The 19,524-nt window shown below is 46.4% G+C and overlaps 6 protein-coding genes across 6 annotated transcripts; 4 read left to right on the top strand and 2 right to left on the bottom strand.

Annotated features, from left to right (window-relative positions):
- Positions 1-118: 118 nt before the first annotated feature.
- On the bottom strand, positions 119-3,897 carry chsF (chitin synthase CHS3; the record flags this gene model as incomplete). Its single annotated transcript, XM_056648077.1, has 4 exons — positions 119-204; positions 298-1,103; positions 1,168-2,269; positions 2,322-3,897. The coding sequence occupies 4 exons, from the start codon at positions 3,895-3,897 to the stop codon at positions 119-121; spliced, it is 3,570 nt and encodes a 1,189-aa protein (XP_056497842.1).
- A 3,255-nt stretch (positions 3,898-7,152) lies between these two features.
- chs3 (putative chitin synthase activator (Chs3)) lies at positions 7,153-9,398 on the top strand (the record flags this gene model as incomplete). The annotated part of the gene is made up of 3 exons (XM_056648076.1): positions 7,153-8,998; positions 9,073-9,288; positions 9,358-9,398. The coding sequence occupies 3 exons, from the start codon at positions 7,153-7,155 to the stop codon at positions 9,396-9,398; spliced, it is 2,103 nt and encodes a 700-aa protein (XP_056497841.1).
- A 928-nt stretch (positions 9,399-10,326) lies between these two features.
- Positions 10,327-11,179, top strand: N7469_009157 (uncharacterized protein; the record flags this gene model as incomplete). The annotated part of the gene is made up of 2 exons (XM_056648075.1): positions 10,327-10,604; positions 10,675-11,179. The coding sequence occupies 2 exons, from the start codon at positions 10,327-10,329 to the stop codon at positions 11,177-11,179; spliced, it is 783 nt and encodes a 260-aa protein (XP_056497840.1).
- Positions 11,180-11,763: 584 nt separating this feature from the next.
- N7469_009156 (Zn(II)2Cys6 transcription factor) lies at positions 11,764-13,662 on the top strand (the record flags this gene model as incomplete). The annotated part of the gene is made up of 3 exons (XM_056648074.1): positions 11,764-12,474; positions 12,546-12,689; positions 12,748-13,662. 3 exons carry the CDS (start codon positions 11,764-11,766, stop codon positions 13,660-13,662), a joined length of 1,770 nt encoding a protein of 589 aa, XP_056497839.1.
- A 2,586-nt stretch (positions 13,663-16,248) lies between these two features.
- On the top strand, positions 16,249-17,320 carry N7469_009155 (uncharacterized protein; the record flags this gene model as incomplete). Its single annotated transcript, XM_056648073.1, has 2 exons — positions 16,249-16,601; positions 16,654-17,320. The coding sequence occupies 2 exons, from the start codon at positions 16,249-16,251 to the stop codon at positions 17,318-17,320; spliced, it is 1,020 nt and encodes a 339-aa protein (XP_056497838.1).
- Positions 17,321-17,445: 125 nt separating this feature from the next.
- Positions 17,446-19,381, bottom strand: N7469_009154 (Carboxylesterase type B; the record flags this gene model as incomplete). Its single annotated transcript, XM_056648072.1, has 7 exons — positions 17,446-17,576; positions 17,633-18,035; positions 18,088-18,598; positions 18,658-18,742; positions 18,795-18,976; positions 19,034-19,038; positions 19,076-19,381. 7 exons carry the CDS (start codon positions 19,379-19,381, stop codon positions 17,446-17,448), a joined length of 1,623 nt encoding a protein of 540 aa, XP_056497837.1.
- Positions 19,382-19,524: the final 143 nt, after the last annotated feature.

Here is a 19,524-nt window from a genome sequence, read left to right as displayed (position 1 = left end):
ACGCCTCCGTAATAGGTATGTGAATGGGAATAATAAATCACAAATGACAATCCGCAATACAGGAAATGAAAAAAAAGTAAAAGAAAAATTACAATAGAAAATGACGATGATCGCTCGCTCAATAATCCGAATATGTTCCATATGGTGAATAACCATTTGTTGGCGCATGTGGTTGAGCCCAGGGGCTGTTTTGTAAACGCCGTTCTGCAATGCACGTCAGCAAGGTCAAATACGACCAAAGAGATAAAAGGAACCGATGGTCTGGGGTCCAATTTGAGGAAAGTGGCTGAATCTTACCTTTCTCGAAATCCCGCCACCTCTTCATAGTAATCTGAGTGCTGTCAAACTCGCCCTCGGCATCACCGTGGCCCTTGTCCTTTTCTCCAGCAGTCTTCCGCGTGTCACCCCAGCTGAAGTCATCAAACTTCCAGAATGCGTAAGTGGGAAGAACAAAGTTCCATATTGGCAAAGAGACCAGATAGATCAGCATCCACAGCACATATACAAGTCGGTGGGCTGTGACAACAATCAAGACACCCGGAAGACCGAGGATCAGCGCGAGAAGAACCAAGGGGATGACTTGGACGGGTTTCTTCACGATAGAAGATACAACAACATAAATGGTGAATGAGATGGCGGCAGGTAGAACAAGGGTACCGACAAGCTCGATAAAGATCACGAATTGCATACTGAAACAGAATGTTCCGCAAAGGTCCCGAACAAGTACCAGCTCGAACAGATTATGCACTGTACTATTGATCCAGCGACGACGTTGGGAAAGGAGAACCATGAACTTATCCGGCACAACAGTCTTACACACGGCTTGCGGGACAAAGATTTGCTTCCGCTTGGGGAAGGTCTTCAACATTAGTGTCGTAAGGTAACGATCCTCACCTAGCAGGAGCAAATTCTTCTTGTGCAAAGTATCAACGACATTCTCGGAGTAGTGCTCGACAATGTCTGGGTTGGCCAGGATTGGGACCCAATAATTTTGCCCACCCTTCGGGGCTTTGATTCGATACATGGAGAAACAACCAGGAAGACATGTCACACCACCGAAGACAGATTCGAAGGACTTTGCTTGATGGTGAGAAATGAAATATCTTTTGTGGGGAGTTAGCTCGGCTTTTTGTGACTGAATAGAAGCAGGGGAAAGTGGCCACTTACTCAAAGACTTGGATCATGGTAACCCAACTATCGGTTTTGTTGGCAATCTTTGTCTCACCACAGAGGCCCATGAGCTCGGGGTCTTTAACCATGGCAGAAATCATATGTGTCAAGCTGTCCGGGAATACTTTGGTATCGGCATCTACCATTAGACAGACCTCATAGAAATCCGGTGGAATACCGGTGACATTCCACATGCCATTGAAAATTTCAAATTCAAGCTCTGTCATCCGCTCATCGAACATGACCTTTTGCAAGAAAGACATCAAGATGATTTGACTGTCGCGCTTGCCTCGGTTGCCAGGCTTTGAAACGGTTGACTCTGCAGGAGTACCGCATTTGACGATAACCATCATCGGGACACGTTGCTGCCTCTCCGGGGGAATGACAGATGTCTCGCCATAGTCATAAAAACCGGTGTACACCTTCGCCATGTTATGACGCTTTGAACCAGTAGCGACCGCCACATATGAGAATGGCTTGACCTCTTCCGGAGGGATGAAGTGATCCTTCATCATACCAATAACGATATCCGGGGTCGAAAACTCTTCACCTTTACCCTTGATGATGCCATCGCAAATCACAAGAAGAGTTTTGTGACTGTTGGGGTAATCGGTCATAGCAATTGAGTCTAAGGTTGTTCGAATACCATCCTCGCCTTCTGAGTAGCATGTCACCAGGCAAAGAGCATGGGCCAAGGGATACCCAAATGGCTGCCATTCTGGCGGAGGCTGGGGGACAACGGCTTCATGTATAAATCCAGCTGGGCCTGGGCCTTCGGATTCTGGGATAGTAGTAGAGTAGCCATGATCCTGCTGACCAGGTACCAGGCTTGTTCGGCTGCCTGCAGGATTTTGGCGAGAGTTTTCGGCACTCAACGTCCCGCCGCTTCCATTATGGCTTGATTTATACATTGTAGCGCTGGGAGTGGAAGTAGGCATGAGCCGCGTCGTAGAATTCTGGCTTGCCATTGTAACATATTGCAGACGTCTGTTGCTGCTGCCAGAGCTGTTCACCACGTAAGGACTGGAGAATCGAGAAGTCGTTGGGAAGAAGCTTCCACGCTTGCTCATCCTGTCAGGAACCGGGGGTTTCGGCGATTCTAGGTCCAGGTCGATAGATATCATTGGACCAGTCTTCGATCTGCTGGTTACGAGTTCTGGCATCGGAGGCGATACTCGTATTCTGTGCCGCAAGCCTGGGGGCCAAGAACCATTGGAACAGAAGAGCGAAAGCGAATTTGACGACAACGATAGAGAGAATGAAAATTAACGATACATAGAGCACAACCTTAGATGCTATGCAGCCAACGGTGTCCGTGTCAATACTGCCAACCTTGATGATTTGCTCCAGACATTTACCAACTTGCTTCTCGCCTCCGCTCTGGAGGTAATAGGTCAAATCGACACCACGAACAGCAGGGTTGGTACGCAAATTGTCGAATCGCTTGGGATAGGACACTTGAGAGGTGTTAAACCAACGCAATAAATCCAGATCCAGGACGTTTCCGGAATAGACCGCCAGGTTACGACTGGTATTCTTTGTGTCCTCCCAAGTATAATATACGTCGCCCGAGCTTCGCAGGTTATAAAAGGCGTTACGCCCGGAGCTACTTGTGTGGCAACCCCAACCCTGATAGTAAGAAGTAGTCAAGTTGGGTTCAGACGAGCCATCCTGATTAAAAGCCGTGCAAGGGAAGTACCATCCCAAATCGCCATTGGAATTTGTGGGCACACCACCATCCTCCTTGGCCTTGATGAGGCCCTTGCAAGCGCCATTGACTTGTTGGAAGAAGAAGCTGCCATCTTGGCCACCATAATTGTGCGGAAGGTCGTAAAGAACGTTACTATGGGCCGGAATACCCTCTACTTTGGGGTGATGGGAGCCAGTCAAGTCGTAGGCCTTGCCGTGGAAAATCATGTAACCCGAGCCAACCTTGTTCACCTTGAGACGCACTGGGGGCGTACCGCAGACAGTAGCAGTAAAACCGAAGGTAAGGAAACCAACAAAGGCGGCAATCATGAGAATGATACTAATCAAACCGATCTTTTCTCGCCATGCACTTCGTTGCTCTTTTTGCGGCATGCCGAAACACTTGAGCAGGAAATCCGGAACCAAACAGCTGACGAGCGCACAGTAGGTGGTCCAGAGATCTGGCGGGCGTGCAGCATCCATTGCTTTCTGTCTCCTCCGCTCTTCAGAAGATTGAGTCTTGGAGACCCGTCGACTTGACCTCTTCTTCTTTTTCTTTGAGTGGTGTCGGCTCGGTACCCGATCCATGGGTTTATTGATATTGCCATGCGCACCATAGAGCTGATCCTTGGGTTTGGGATCCAAACTTCGGGAACTGTTCGTCTCTACCTCTCCATCATTATCAAGCAGGGGATCGTTTCCCGTGGCGGAGGGCTGAGTGGCCATATGATGCGACCGCTGCCTATAGTGGTAGTTTGGGTGGTCTCTGTCCATATGTCTTCGCTCGGGTTTAACCAAACTCTTCTTGGGCCTCAAATCGCCACCCCGCTCCAAGCGATCCTCGTCAGTATCGGCATGTCGGCGGTGGGAATGGGATCGTCGACGATGTCGGTGGGCTGACGGCGAGGTTTGAGGACTGTCGCTGTATGCTCCGGAGTCGATATCGCGACGGCGGCGGCGATGTGAAGGTTCACGAAAGGCACTTCGCGCTTCCTCGCGCCGTGGCGAAGCTTTGCCAGGCCGCTGCGGAAGTGACATGGCGATTCTGATCGCCGAGTCAGTTAGGTGTTGTGGTAGTGTTGTTATCTACCAGGGGGAGGCCGAGGAGGAAGAAGATCAAGCAGAAGGGCCTGTTCGGACGACCGAGAGCCGTATTATTTGTTTAAACTTGCTCTCAACCGGTTGCGACCATCAACAAGCAACTCAGTCTGTGACGAGGGTTTCAAAAATATTGTGGGTCGTCTGATGTCTAGAACATATCTCGGGGATCAACACCCAGCGATCGTGGATATGTACTTTCGATACGAAGGAGGAGGGTAAGGAATGCTGGAAATCTGATACTGAGGGCAGTTGATCGAGTTGAATCTAGAAGGGTGGATCGCAGATGCACGACTTGCTGATTTGAATCTCAGTAGAGTGGGCGAATGGAAAAGTAGGTGATGGAGAGGTGGTGGTCGGCCGGTGCAACAGACGGTCGGGGTGGAGAATAAACAAAAGTGCGGGCCACACACGATTGAGAGAACGTCAGCGGGGCGATCAGCAGGCCGACCAGGACGATGAGGAAGATGAAGCACAAGTAACGAGTGAAGAGAAGAGCAACGAGTGTGAAGAGAAAGAAAGCAGAAAGCAGAAAGAAAGAAAAGCGAAAAAGGCAGGAAGAAGCAGTCGAGGAGAGACTGAAAGAGGAAGTCACGGGACAAGGTCAAAAAGAGGGAAGGAGCCAGAGTACAACTGTCGAGAGATTAGGGAAGGAGCGATCAGTCTGCTCTCACAGTAGTTCCATTTATGACTACAACTACATAATTAGTGGATGTACGCAGTACTGAATACTGGCAGAAGTCACGAGTTACCATTTCCATGAATAACTACTCCAAGTCTTCCGCTTTTCTCTTCTTTCAATTTCTCTCTCCTCCACGGAGTACTATCTTTGACTCTTGACTATTTTTGACTGTCTGAACTACCCGTCGCTAGGGCAATTCAGTCCCAGCAAATCACAGCTCTGTCCACTTCACGCCTAACCGCCCTTGGTCTAGACCCGCACAGGGTCTGCATCCACTAGCACAGGAGGAGATTCAAGCCGAGGACTTTGTTTCTAGTGGACTCTTTTAACTCTTTTGCCCCCTCTTTGTGACAGTCACGAGGTCCTTTTAATTTTCTCAGGGCTATTTTTGATTCGGTCCAGTGGCGGGCAACACTTTATTTGCAGAATCTGTACACTACGGAGTACGGAGTACTGTATGCAAATATGCATTCATTCGGGCTGCACAGAGTTCCCCCGACTTTATGCAAGCGCTACACAATTATTCCAGCAAAGTCAAAGGTTATACTGAGTGCGGAGTATATTGTGCTATTTGGTTGATCTGCAGGAATTGCTTTGACGAATATTGCCAATAATGAGTGAGTTAACAGTACTACTGTCTGTATGTATCTGGTGACAGACCTACTGTACGGCATTGGGCAGCCAAAAATGCACCTGAACTCCGCTCGCATGCCTCCAATCGTGAATCTGTCATATTCTAGATGGCGGAGAATCAACTAGATTGTCAAGAAAGGAGAAGGAAAGGAGCAAGGAAAAGCGATCGTGAATATTTGCGTCGCGCAACTCTGTCCAGCAGAATATGCACCGTCCCTGATTATCAACCACCCACAGACCTGACTAGCCCTATACTATCAGGGTGACTATCGGAACCTGCATGCGAGGGTTGAATCCGGGGCAAGCCCCTGTGCTCGCGCCCACGATGGGATCGACAGTGGATGATCGCCACACCCTTTATCAATTATCGATTTTGTCCGGAGTAGTCCCCGTAGAACGTGAGATATCGCAGATGCAGACCTCCTTATGAGTTGCTCGTCACCGACAATCACTCTCTAGACACATCAGACATGGTACCGGCTTGGCTTACCGTGATTGTGAAACACGCCGCCAGCTGAACGGTCCAGCTTTACCGTATAGCTACGTTAGGACAGCGAAGTACATATACACTAACTATAGTAGAAAAAAATAAAAAAAAAAATACAAAAGTATACGAGGCCATGGTACTCATCCTCGCTTTACTTGTCGTCATTTCACCAGCATTCAGCTATTCAGCCAAGACAAAGACCAGATGAAGTGTACCAGCAAGGAGACACAGATGAGGTCCGTGGATCGGGCCGTGCGAGACCAAGTTTTGATACTCGTGGAGAAAGTCAATTCTTTTGAACAGACAAGTGGATGACCAGTGAACAGCAGATATGTCGCAGCCTAGGTTTCTGAACTATTATGAAGTACTGCGAGCAATATCACACCATATGGAAGCGCCCTGAATACGCCTCTTTGTTGGTTGGAGTAGCTTAGCGGGATGCAGTCTACCCCCCGTTGTGACTAGTACCGGAATCCTCTCATTACTGTAACCAGAGTTAGGCTATGGATGGAAGATGGCCCGGTGACTCCAGACTCCACCGATTGACGATCCACCAATGCCTGGTCTTGTGGAGGTGGAGGATCGTGGAAGAGGCGAGAAGGGGAGAGTAGAAGTTGAAGTTGATGGATAGATGGACTGCCAGGACATAATCAGAGGTTTTACATAGTACACTGGCATGAATGAGCCTCAAGTACTTTCCAAGTGAGCATTTGCTTTTTTAACTTGTCTGGCTGTCTGACTGTCTGACTGTCGACCGTGGACTGTAATTGTCTAATTGATAGACTTTGCGTGTTGAGTGGAGACTGCAGAGACGAGACAGTTCAGCCCGAGTTATACGAGGAGAGCAGTTTATATTAATAGTCCTTCTATTCCGCTGAGTTGTTAATTATTTTACTCTATTCTATTCTCTGATTATATTCCAATATTTCATTGATTGATTGATTTCTACTATACTCACTCAAATCTATTCTTGAACTGTATTGTATATTGTATATACTCTCTTTGAGTGAAACATTTGCCCCTCGCTTCATCGCGTGTCTTGGCTGGACTTTTCTTCTTTTCCGTTCGCCAACTCTTCCACTTCACCTTCACCTCCACTTTTCAGCTTCTCGCCTTTTCACCTTCGTTAGAACTGGCAGACTGTGTATTCTCTGGATACACTCTGACCTTCACCACTTGCTCCACCTCCACCTACTCCACCGCATATATTCAAAAACTTATTCGAGCCGATCAGGACTTTGTTCCCCATGTCTCCGCAATAGCAACACTCGCTGATCGTCGCATTGTACCCTCACGCTCGTTTGGCCTCTAATCGACTTTCTTGATCCGCCCAGTCCTCTCGTTTGACTCGACTCTGTTCTGCTCTGCTCGCCTATCTCTTTGTCCCATCAACATGGCCACTCCTCTCGGCTCAGATTATCCACCCATTCCCTCCCCGCCTCCAGCTTATCTCCGATCATCACCTCCTTTCCAATCTCAGCAATCCACTCCTCGCACCGTTCCCAAGCCTCAGAGTTTAGTCATCGCCTTAAATCCTACACAAAATCCAGACTCGGATGATGCCCCCGTCATACAAGAATCCCCACGTTCGCCCGTGAAAATCGATTATGGTATTGGTCTCCCACCAGCATCGAGTGCACCGATCGAGCACCTCCATAATGGGCCTCCAACACCCCAGCTGGAACTCCCAGAGTTCGCGGACATGTCAGTCGAAGACAAAGCCCAGCATGGACAATCGTGGAACCATCAATACTCGTCGCAGAAAGACTCAGAACAGCCACAGTACTCCCACGGTCATCCACATCCATACGGCCATACACCAGCTAGCAGCGGTTCATGGTCGGTAATAATCGACGAGCCTCACCCCAAGGATGAGCACGGGGAGAACCCGAAAAATAGTGCGGTATCACTGGAACGAGGGGGACTGGCTCACAACAGCTCTTCCCAGGGAAGCTTGGAAAGCGTCGCGCAGGTGGACAACTACGAGCCCTTAACGTATCACCACCAGCAACAGCAGAATCCACAGTCTAAACGCCAATCAGCCCCAGGAATGAATCTACCGGATCATCCATCCAGCTCAACAGATAAATTAGCCGCCCGACGGTCAAGAATCACCAGGCCGCTATCCAACTATTCTTCTACCTCTGACCTCGGCGTTGGGGGGCATCGACGAAACCTCTCAGCTTCTCCATATATGCATGCTCGATCATCCTCCCGGAACTCAACTGCATCTCCTGATAATCGCTCTTCGTCATTCCTCGATCTTCTCAATACATCCTACCCTCAACCTGGCCCAAGCGGTTCGAAACTGGATAATACATATCTCCGCGCATCAGTCGGTAACAATGCTTCATTACTCAGTCACAAGCAGACCTTCGACATGTATTTGGCGAACGTGAAAAAGACCGACGAACCATCCGTGTTATACGAATTCGCCGTATTCATGATAAATTCCATACGCGATATGCCTGCTGTTGATCTTGAAGATTCGGAATCAATTACCCGCTCTAGACTAATGCGGGAGTCAAAGTCAATTCTTCAACGTCTTGCAGATCGGAGCTATCCATTCGCGCAGTACTACCTCGCCGATGGCTACGCATCTGGGCTCTTCAATAAAGGAAAACCAGACCAGGATCGCGCCTTTACGCTTTTCGTCGCAGCTAGCAAACACGGACACGTCGAGGCCTGTTATCGCACCGCACTCTGTTACGAGTTTGGCTGGGGCTGCCGTGCAGATGGTGGTCGTGCCGTACAATTCTACCGACAAGCTGCCTCCAAAAATCACCCCGGGGCAATGATGCGAATGGCAAACGCCTGTCTGGCGGGAGATATGGGACTGGGTAAACGGTACCGGGAGGGTATCAAATGGATGAAACGAGCAACAGAGTCATCAGACGCACAGTACAATGCTGCACCATATGAACTGGGTCTTATGCATGAAACGGGCTACGGGGACGATGTTTTCATCGACGAATCCTACGCTGCACAACTCTTCACCAAAGCCGCTGAATTGGGCCATCAAGAGGCATCTTATCGATTGGGTGATGCCTACGAACACGGTAAACTCAATTGTCCTCGTGACCCTGCCCTCAGCATTCATTTCTATACCTCTGCGGCTCAGACCGGACATCCTCTCGCCATGATGGCTCTATGTGCATGGTACCTAGTGGGCGCCGAGCCAGTTCTGGAGAAAGACGAGAACGAAGCGTATGAGTGGGCCGTCAAGGCAGCTGATCTTGGTACGTATAAAAACCCATCCGAACCCTCCGTGACACGCTGCGATGAATGGGATATTAACTAATATTCTCCTTAGGTCTTGCCAAGGCTCAATATGCCGTCGGATACTTTACCGAAATGGGAATCGGATGTCGGCGTGACCCTCTCGAAGCAAATGTCTGGTACGTCAAAGCCGCCGATCAAGGTGACGAGCGTGCGAAGCATCGTATTGCGGCTATTCGAGCTGCAGCAGATGGTGCGAATCCTGCCAATGCGGCTCGTCATAGCCGGTTTAGGAAAGATAAGAGTCAAGGTATGTATCCAAATTATTGTAAACACATCCTGTCGTGTAGCAATGATTTACTAACAATTCACCCGATAGATGGCGAGAAACACAAACAGAAGCGATTTATGATTTTTTAATCCTTACGTGCATCATCTTTCTTTGCCAAAATTCGAATCGAATCACTGCTAATCCCTTTCACCACCTCATGAATGCATTTATATCTCTCTCTTGCGCCTCATGACATGATTCCCCCAATGTTCTCTCAGTCTGTTTTCTTTATATTCTGCATTTGGCCATGCCCACTGCCCTTTTGAGTTGGATCACTCATCTCATTGCGTTGTTCCTTGATCTGCTTTTATTGATTCTTTCCCTTTCTTTCTCGGCATTACTGCATACTTCCTGCGCATTCACATTCAATTTTCATACTTTTGATAGTCAGTCACCTTGTGGTCTTTTGAGTCTTTCTTGCACAATTTACAAAAATCAGACGAATGGTCTGTCCGATCCGATCAAATACGTTGAGAGTTGACATTGTATAGCATCCTCTCTGTCTATATTTCATCAATCATAATAAAACCATGGATTGAACTAATATTTATCACGATTTGAATATACATCCCCTACTTCAAGAAGTTCTTGTAGTCATTTATAAAACCCCCCCACAAAAAGAAGCACTGATATTCATTTCAAGGCTGAGCACTGACACTTTTGGCCCCCGCCAAGATAATTTGAACCGCGTCTCTCGGGAATCCAGGGAATCAGCAACGAAAAGAACAAATGATATTCAACAGATTCACCAATTTCAGCGGGTCTAATTAAGACCAAGTCTCCCCCTCTCGTAAAAGCGAACCCTCCCCCGTAAAATTATCCGAATTAGTTCACTCGTACATCGCAAGCCACTACAGTCTTTTACTTGAGTACTGCATACTCAGTATAGACTCACGAATGGTTGGTACTGGCGATATTATTATCCGAAGAATGTTAACACGTTCAGCACAAGCACGACAAACGTGATTCAAGAATTTTTTTTCGATTCGGTTAACTCGTTGAATTTCGAGTTTGATCATGGGCTTTTCCTCTATGTATGGTATATCCATACTTGAATTCATCGCGTATACCCCTTCACTATTTCTATCTACCTTCTTAGTGCTTCGCCATGGTATTCGAAGATCCGGCGGCTTCATATTCCTTGTTATTTTCTCTTTGATCCGAATACTCGGTGCATGTTCTCAATTATCTACTATTCATCACCATTCAATTGGTATTTACATTGTCGTTGCGATTCTCGATTCTATCGGGTTATCACCTCTTCTTTTGGGCCTTGTTGGAATGATTTCCAGAACGTACGATTTCCCCCCACCCTCCCTATATTCTGTTTCTGGTTGATCAATCTGGGTGTTAACATTTATGCAGGAATAAATTAATGGTTCATTCTGTTATTCCTAGATCTGGATTTACCTGTTTTCGCGTTATCATTTGTCTCGCGGCAGTTTTGACTGTTACGGGAATAACAGGGGAAATGAGTGCAGAAACTTTCAGATCACCAAATATCCAAGTGAAAACTGCCATGATACTATATTTTGCTTCTTGGGTAATGATTTGCATTGGTCTTGTTAAGCTTGTTCTCAATCGGGGAAGAATTGCAGAAGGTGAATATCGGAATCTGTTTGCGGTGGCTATATCCGTTCCATTCGTTCTTATTCGAATTGTTTATGCTCTACTCATTTGGTTCGAGGCGAATAATAAATTTAATGGGTTAGATGGGAAGGGTGGCGTCAGGCTTGTTATGTCTGTTTTTGAGGAAATTATTGTTGTTTTTGTTTGTCTGATTTTCGGGTTAGGGTTACGTGTTAGAGAGAGGAATTGGGAGGTTATTCCGGATGAGACGGGAGCTGGAGAGATGTTGTCAGGTCATTGAGTCATTGCTCATCCTTTGCAGAGAATAGAAAATGTTAATTGTTTTGTTATCGCAATCAAGTCATACGAAGGACATCCCTGAGAGACACCATGGAAATCTAGTCTGCCTGCGCGATCTATATGACTTGGGAAGTAGTAGTGCACACACGACTACTTAAACGAGTCGAATGTTCGAAGCCAGATATAGATACCGATACTTCTAGCTTTGAAATTTGAAGAGGAGGCTATGAAAGCCTTGTTAATTTCTTATTATCGTCTTCCTGGAATTGTTTAAGTTTCGACTCAGAAGAACCAGGTGGTTCGCACATGATGATAATTAAAAACTTCATTAAAACCAATTATCAAGATAAAGACCGGCGAGAAGAAAACTCCGGCTCCACTGATCACCCTATGACAAATTATCTTCTATTCAGGGCCCGACTTGGTTAGTTCGAATGTATTTTGGGTTGTTTTGGGGGCCACTTCAGCTGTGGAATAAGCTTGTCTGTCTTGTGGGATCTTCTCCTCGCTCAATATTGGAAAAGTACCCCCTGCATCTTCTTTTAGATTTTAAACAAATACCTTCCAAAGGAAAACACCAGCACCATGGTTTACTGTGGTAGACCGAGCAAAGGCTGTGGCATGTGCCGCTCTCGCAAAATTAGCTGCGATCAGGGCCGACCAGCTTGCAATAATTGCATTCGAACCAAGCGGAAATGTCCAGGATATCGAGACCAGTTGGATCTAATCTTCCGAGATGTGACTCAATCTACTGCACTCAAGGCAATAAGCTACAGTTCTGCATCATCGTCCACTTACACATCCCCGCGAAATCAAGGGCCGAGTGGCAAGAATTCTCCTACGTGGAATGCCGCTGGGTCTTCTTCGACGACAGATTGTTCAAAGTCGTTTGCAGATACTTATGACTTCAATTCAGACCCCGAGCATCAATTCTTCATGAGACAATTAGTGCCAACATCAGTGGCTACGAATCCCACACCAAGCCTTTCAAAACAAGAGGCTATCTGCTTTTTTCTTCAATCACACAATATTCCCGGCAGTGCCATTATGACTGATACTTTGACAAGTTTTCTCATGGACTCTGCTACATCGCTGGGTCAGCGGGCTATTCAGTCCAGTATTTACGCTGTCGCCGGGGCCATGCTCGCGCGCGTTCGTAACGTGCCCTCATTGAGGAATGGAGCACGCCAGGAGTATGGGAATACACTCAAACTGGTCAATGCAGCACTGGCGGATCCTGTTCAATCCAGGACGAATCAAACCTTGAGTGCAGTTATATTAATGTCATTATATGAGGTGAGCTCTCTGAAAGGTCACAAAAGAGGCTGTTATAAAGAAAAGCGGGAGCCAAATACTGATTCTACTAGATTCTCACTTCAAGGTCACCTCAAGGGATCACGGGTTGGACAAATCACATCTCCGGAGCTGCAGCCCTTCTTGAGCATCGAGGATTTGGACAACTGACGAATGAAATGGGTGTTCGGCTATTCCTACATTTACGCTACCAAATTGTGTGTAATCACAATCCATATATAGCGACCAAACAGGATGAAACTAACCTACTCGCAGATAATCAGTTGTCTTCAGCGCGACGTGAGGGTACCAGATTCTCTAATGAACTCTTCAAAACTCGACTTATTCCCTCAACTGAAGGAAACACTCGGAAATAAACTGATATTGATAATCGGCAATCTTTCCAATCTCCGAGCAGATATTCACGCTAATCCATTCATCAATCCACATCAAGTGCTGAGTGCTGCTTCGGCAATCGAAACAGAACTTGTTTCCTGGCTAGCTGCTTTGCCACCAGATTTTACGTATAGCAGCCACACGGTCATGCCAATGGATCACAGCTTCGAGCAATGTTGTCGAGGAATTCGCCCTTTCAATAACGAGTATCACAGTTATCCAGATATATGGTCGCCAAGTCTCTGGAATCACTATCGCTGTGCACGTATTCTCGTCAGTGAGATTCTTTTGTCTCACATTCACAAAGTTTCCAATAATTCATCGCATGGATTTTTATCAGAAGACTTCCGCCTGCATTGCAGGTCCTTGCGCGCCACTATACATCGACTAGGCGCAGATATATGTCGCAGCGTCCCCTTCCACCTCGGTGCTTGTAACTCGGGCGTTCTTCCCGGAAGGCCGATGCTACCATCTGAGAGTTACTTGGGCGGACTTATGTTGCTTTGGCCTCTATTTATTGCTGGTATCATTGAGGGGCCCAATAGTCATCAACGCCTGTGGGTCAGACAATGTCTAGAAATGATTGGTAACACTATGGGCATGGATCAGGCATTGGCAATGATGGATCTTCTCACTGTAGATCCGGGAATATTTCATTCATCTGAAATTTACGGTGATGAGGCTGATAGAGAGATTCTACCACTGGGTGTACTGCCCATTTCGATATTTCACGTTCCCTACTACAAGCTCGACAATTTGGAAAGCTATCGGGGGATACGAGCATCTTCAGGATAGACATTCGAGGCTTACTTCCTTTGATACTGTCTCTTGGATGCCATGCATTGTATATTAGGTTTACCGGCCATTATCTAGAGCTGTGTAAGGCTGTCATGAACTTAAGAAAGTTAAGATCTGGTATTTGGACCGGATTAATCCTAGATTGGGCATGATTTCAAATGTGCAAACTTTCCTTATATCAGGCCAGGAGCCAGTTATAGAGAATCAAAAACCCTTCCCTCATTGTTAAAGTGTTCATATCACGCATTCATCCGGCTTAGCCCCTGTATAACGCGGAGGAGAGATAGAGATCTCTTCATAGTGAGGTGGACTGGCCTCTTTCATTAAAGTGTTCATGTCTGCGCTTGGTCTTTGGATGATTTGCAGAGGAAACAATGCATCAAGGGCAGTCGGGAGTGGCATTCTGTCCACGAGGGTATGTTTATGTGCGCAGAATGTGTCCTCAAAAGACATAATATTTAGCTTAAGCCGATGCTTGATGGTAATTATCAGATTTTCATGTATCGTAGGAAATGTTTTTTCATGAATCGATGTGTGATTGAAGCGGTCGGTGGATTTGTAAAAAGAATTATATGCGTCCAGGTCAACTTCGGATGGGGCTACAATGCCTCTTTTGAGTGATATCTCAAGTGGAATATTGACGGATGGGTTCGAATTTTGCGGGGAGTGTTCCTTTCTCCTACTTGTCTGTGAGGTCTTCCAATAGCCCTTTTGCAGTCCTTTGGAGATCACACAAGTTGAGGATTTGCTTTCAGCAGGCTCAGGATCCTGTCCGTTCCCCTGTTGATTTTTCGACACTTTGAATATATCCGTGATTTCCTCCACTCGCCACCGAACCCCTCGTATCGCTATGCATCGATATTCGCCTATCCTGTCTGCGGGTCTAGCCGGTCGAACGAAAACGTCAACAGTGATTGGAATTTTGGCGCGCGTAGTTGAGTCTAGGTCCTGTGTCATGATGACATTGGTAATGAGATGGCGACCTGAATAATTTCTGATATGCTGAATAGAAGGCCTCTCGGGACATATTTGATGAGTGATACTAATCTCTCGTGATGCAGTTTGAAAAGGTGTCCCATCCGCGGTTTGTAGAGTTGCAAGGAGATGATATGAGATTTTGCCAAGATCTGTAACCAATGTACCAGGGATATTATTGTCAATTGGTAGGCAAAATGGTATCGTGCAGATAGTATTTCCTTTTCCACTTTCAAAAGGCCGACGTATGGTCAATTGTTCAATGACCGAACATGATCGTATAGGTCTTGCTTCAAGTCGACAGAGTTTATGACTCGCTAGAAACCATCGATCAAAACGTGTCAACCAGTTTTCACGATGACTCTTGAAGTCTTTGATATTACGGTCTGCGCTCGAGATTACACCGACCAGGCATATATGCAGCAGACTTGACTTAGCGAACTGCGCCTGGTCCAAGCCATCAAGAGTAACGGTACCATATATAGGCTGAGAGTGGACCTCGTTTGTGCAATTAGAATTGATATTATGCTGTGCGGGAGAATCCAAATTTAAGCCTGAGCGGCCCATAGTCCTGGATGGTGGGAACATATCAAATTGCATGAAAAGGGAAAATTAATAGCAATGTGTGACATGAGGTTAGAGCTCCTTATATGTCCAGTATCACTTGTGATATCTAGTATCACGCGGTTCTACCTTGCATACACTCAATGAAAATTGACTGATTGGAATCTACCCAACTATTCTCTGAGAGGCAGCCAAGATATCAAACAAAGCCTAATATTTCTTAAATTAATGCTTTTGATATGCCAACTTCTCGATTTTTGATTTGTCAGTCACGGATGATGCAGTGAGGCTATCCACACCAGCCTCCTATCATCCAATCATATTATAATATCGACGCAAAGGTTCTGATCCATCAGAGCCACTGCGTCTTGGCTTCCTAAAGTGGGCTAGCGTATGTATCATTTTCCCAGCGAGTCGTTCTATAGATATTTCATTTTCATCATTGACGAGAAAGATAGCTTGAAACCATACGACATTGCGATTGATTGCGACTTGCATTGCGAATGGGATACTAACTCATGAACAACTTCAACATCGCTAGCTTTTCCTCAACTCCGTGCTGGACGTGTCGCCGCCGCCGCGTCAAATGCGATCGAGGAATTCCAGAATGTCAAAGATGCTTGATCAGCGAAGAGGTTTGCCAAGGATACAGTGCAAACAAACCCCTCAGGTGGTCAAATGGAGTCGCAAGTAGAGGCAAACTGAAGGGCAAATCTTTGCCCCTTCCAGATACCAATACGCAGGCCTCGCTCAAAATCTCCCTGACGGACCCGGTGATGCAAGACCTGTCCCTCATCGATCGCCAATACATCAAATACTGTAAGTGAGACTAGACCGATGATGTTTAACTGGTTGTTCAATTCTAAATTACTTCCAGTTGATCGGTACTGCTCTATTGAAAGTACTCTTTACGAGTTCAATATCACAAACCCCTTTCGGGAATTTATACGTCTGATTCCCTCCAGTACGGCACTCCCTCATACTATGATATCGGTCGCAGCTCTTCATCAATCTCGAAGGAAATCTCTCAGTAAATCTACCAAAATGGAGACTTCGCCCACTGTGACTAATAGTGCCGGCTTGTTTACGACTAGGACTGTGATCCAGGAGGATCCACACGCATTATATGACTGTTTGAAGCATAAGCAATATGCTCTAAAACAAATACAAAAAGACATTCTGAATGCCGGCCATCAGAATATTGAGGGCACAATCGCCTCAATGCTTCTACTTGTCTGGCAAGACTTGATGGACTCTGGCAAGGATTCATGGAAATATCATCTCAATGCCTTGAGAAAAACTGCGCAACTACAAAAGTTCTCTAAGTCTTCGTCCGGAATATCTGTATCCTTTGGCTTCAGAGGGCTAGAGGACTATCTTGAAATGACATACGCAGCGTGAGTACTCACTTAATATCATTTTCGAGGAAGCTTTACTGAAAATTATTAGCCTACACATCTTGGGGACGACCTTTATACAAAGCAAAGACCCATACCAACCTCTGTTCTCAACATTGCCAACTCAGGATATGACAAAACTCTCTGATGGGGAGGTATGGGCAGGTTGTCCAGGAGAAATACTTCACATAATATCCAGCATTAACGATATATCACGAACCCAATCGTCTCCCGCTGGACCAGCTACGCAAATAATGCTGGATTTAACAGCATTCTCGCCAATAAAATGGGCGGTTGGAAGTTCTCAGCCGAATCTCATGAAGTCTCGGTATCATTTAGCTACGGTCTACAAACACTCTGCTATGATCTACTTGCATCAAGTTTTCCACCAACTTCCTCGCCTCTCCGATGCCAAAATGACAGACCCAGGCTCATTGGACTCAGCTGTCTTGCACATACAATCTATAAGTCCAAAAGACCCCCATTTCAAGAGTCTAGTATGGCCTGCATTCGTGATTGGCGCCGAAATCAAAATTGAAGCCCACAAATTGGTCATTACTCAGACCTTTGAGCAGCTTTGTGATATTTGGCGCTGTCAGAATGTCAGTAATGCACTGAATGTCCTACAAAATCTGTGGAAACGTGATAATGAAATTCCTGACTTCATACCATGGATCGGCGAGATTCATCGATCGGGAATGGATTGGATTTTTGTTTGAGATCGAATAGAAATCTCATTTTGGATATATTCGACTCCCACTTGTTCTAAGGTCTCGGTTTGAATTCAATCCGATCCCTGGAAGATGCCCAGTATTCCATATTTTCCACAAATCGGTGGATAAGATTAGAACCCTCCCTTGGCGGGAAGATTGCTTCCATTCAAAGCAGCACATCCTTTGTCAATCTCAACGGGATCCAAAATACTGGCAAGCGTCCCATTTTTGTATCCCAATCCAACGAGAGTACGCTTCGGCCCTGCATAGTGTCAAAAATCAAATCTAGCATAAAAAAATCGATTATGTAGAACTTACTAGAAGTATTGAACGCAGGCCACCCAACTTTCTCAAGTCCGCGATGAGGGTCACTTGCAAAAGCCACCCAAGTTGCCCCCATATACCGAGAGTATTTATCCTGTACCTCGCTATTAGGTATTCCCGTTACTTCTTCACCGCTACCAAAAAGCATGGGAATATCAGAGCCATGGTAGGCGCCGCTGCCATTATAAAGACGCTGGGTGTCCCAGTCGCCGAAATAGCGGGATTGCCAGGCTGGCACGCCGTGAGTTACGCGGTCTTCCACTGTGTATTTGCTGGCGCAGGTAAATCCTGCTAGATTGAATTTGTCCCATTCGGTATTACTGAGCGAGATATCATTAGCGAAGGCGCTGATGCGGTAGAATCCAGGCTCGTAGTTATTGCTGGTGACCAAATAGGGCTGGATAAATTTAGCATAGAGCTCAGGCAAAATGATGTAGCGAGGATCTCACTATTGATGCAAATTCCCCATTGCGTGAACGACTGGAGTAATCGTTGAAAACAGTGATGTTATCCACAGTCGGGTGGAAGACTGGCTGGGGGAGAGCAGGCGATTGGGCAAACGGGACTTGAGCAGTGGCTTTGACAACGTCTTTCCATGGTTTTTCGCGAACGCATTTCACAACCTTCTCAGAGTCATCATTGCCATTCCCACAGTTGAGAGTCTCTGCCACGATATAGAAAGAACTCGCAGTTTGGCTAGGGGTATTGGGTTCAAAGCTTAGTGCCGTTCCGGAGTGAGATATCAAACCGGCAACGAGGGGATTCTTCTTCCAGGCATAAGCGTAATAGTCCACCGAGGCACCTCCTGCGGATTGACCGAAGATAGTGATACGTTGCGGATCTCCACCGAAACCAGCGATATTCTTGTGTACCCATTCAATGGCCATACGTTGGTCGAGAAGTGCGACATTTTGAGGTAGACCCGGTGCGCCGGAAAAGCCGAAAATGTTAAGACGATAGCTGGAAGAGAGAGGTCAGAAAGGATAATCTTCGGAGGTAATTGGGAAATCTGAACGAACTTGAAAGTTACAACGACAACATCTTGCTCGTCAGCCAGTCCTTGGCCATCATAATACGAACTGTGAGAGCCGCCAATTGTGAAGCCTAGATATTATGTGAGTAAGATAATGGATATAAGAGATGTACAAAAACTCACGTCCACCATGAATGAACATTAAAACAGGTTTCGGCTTGGACGAGGTACGTTTCGTCCAGACATTCAGATACAAGCAATCTTCACTTTGGTCATGACCAGTCGTGAACTCTCGCATAATCTTCTTAGCCTGCGGCGTAAATCCAGGATAATCTGGGGGCTGGGCGCTATTGGCAGGGCAGTCACTAGGAAGAAAATTAGAAAGGTATTCGAGAGATTTCCTCAATCAAATATAAACCTACAGGCTCTGTATTGAAGATAGGTCAGCCACGCGCTACTATTACAATATCAGCAGTCTGGTAACGAACATAAGAGTCTGCCCGGATTGCCGAGCCATTAGACTGGTATGCCACGGGAGCAGCAAATCGAAGGTCCCCAGTAGGAGCCATTGCGTATGGAATACCTAGATATTCAGAAACATCAGGTTTTCGCGGAGCAGAATGGCCTACAATGAGGCCGCTGCTGGTTTTAATGGCGAGGTTCGCATTTATTTCATTCAGGTTTCTATGAAAGTCGCCTTGTGATAAGGCTGTTGGAAGACAGGTCGCTATTATAGCAATGAAGCCAATCGGAAACCAGAAATGCACCATTTCTTTTCTCGCAATTGACAAGTTACTGCACTCTTGATGGAATTCTGGTATGTTGGATTTTAGGAGCAGCCCGTAAAGTACAAAGTATGGATGGATTGCTCGGGTGTCCGATGTACCTTTAGGAATGGCCTGGCGCGGGGAGC

Source organism: Penicillium citrinum (genome assembly GCF_028827155.1).
Source record: "Penicillium citrinum strain IBT 23319 chromosome Unknown utg000008l:1.0-2707905.0:1.0-2709502.0, whole genome shotgun sequence".
NCBI lineage: Eukaryota > Fungi > Ascomycota > Eurotiomycetes > Eurotiales > Aspergillaceae > Penicillium > Penicillium citrinum.
The sequence above is the reverse complement of the archived record's forward strand: the minus strand, read 5'-3'. Positions and strand labels throughout refer to the sequence as shown.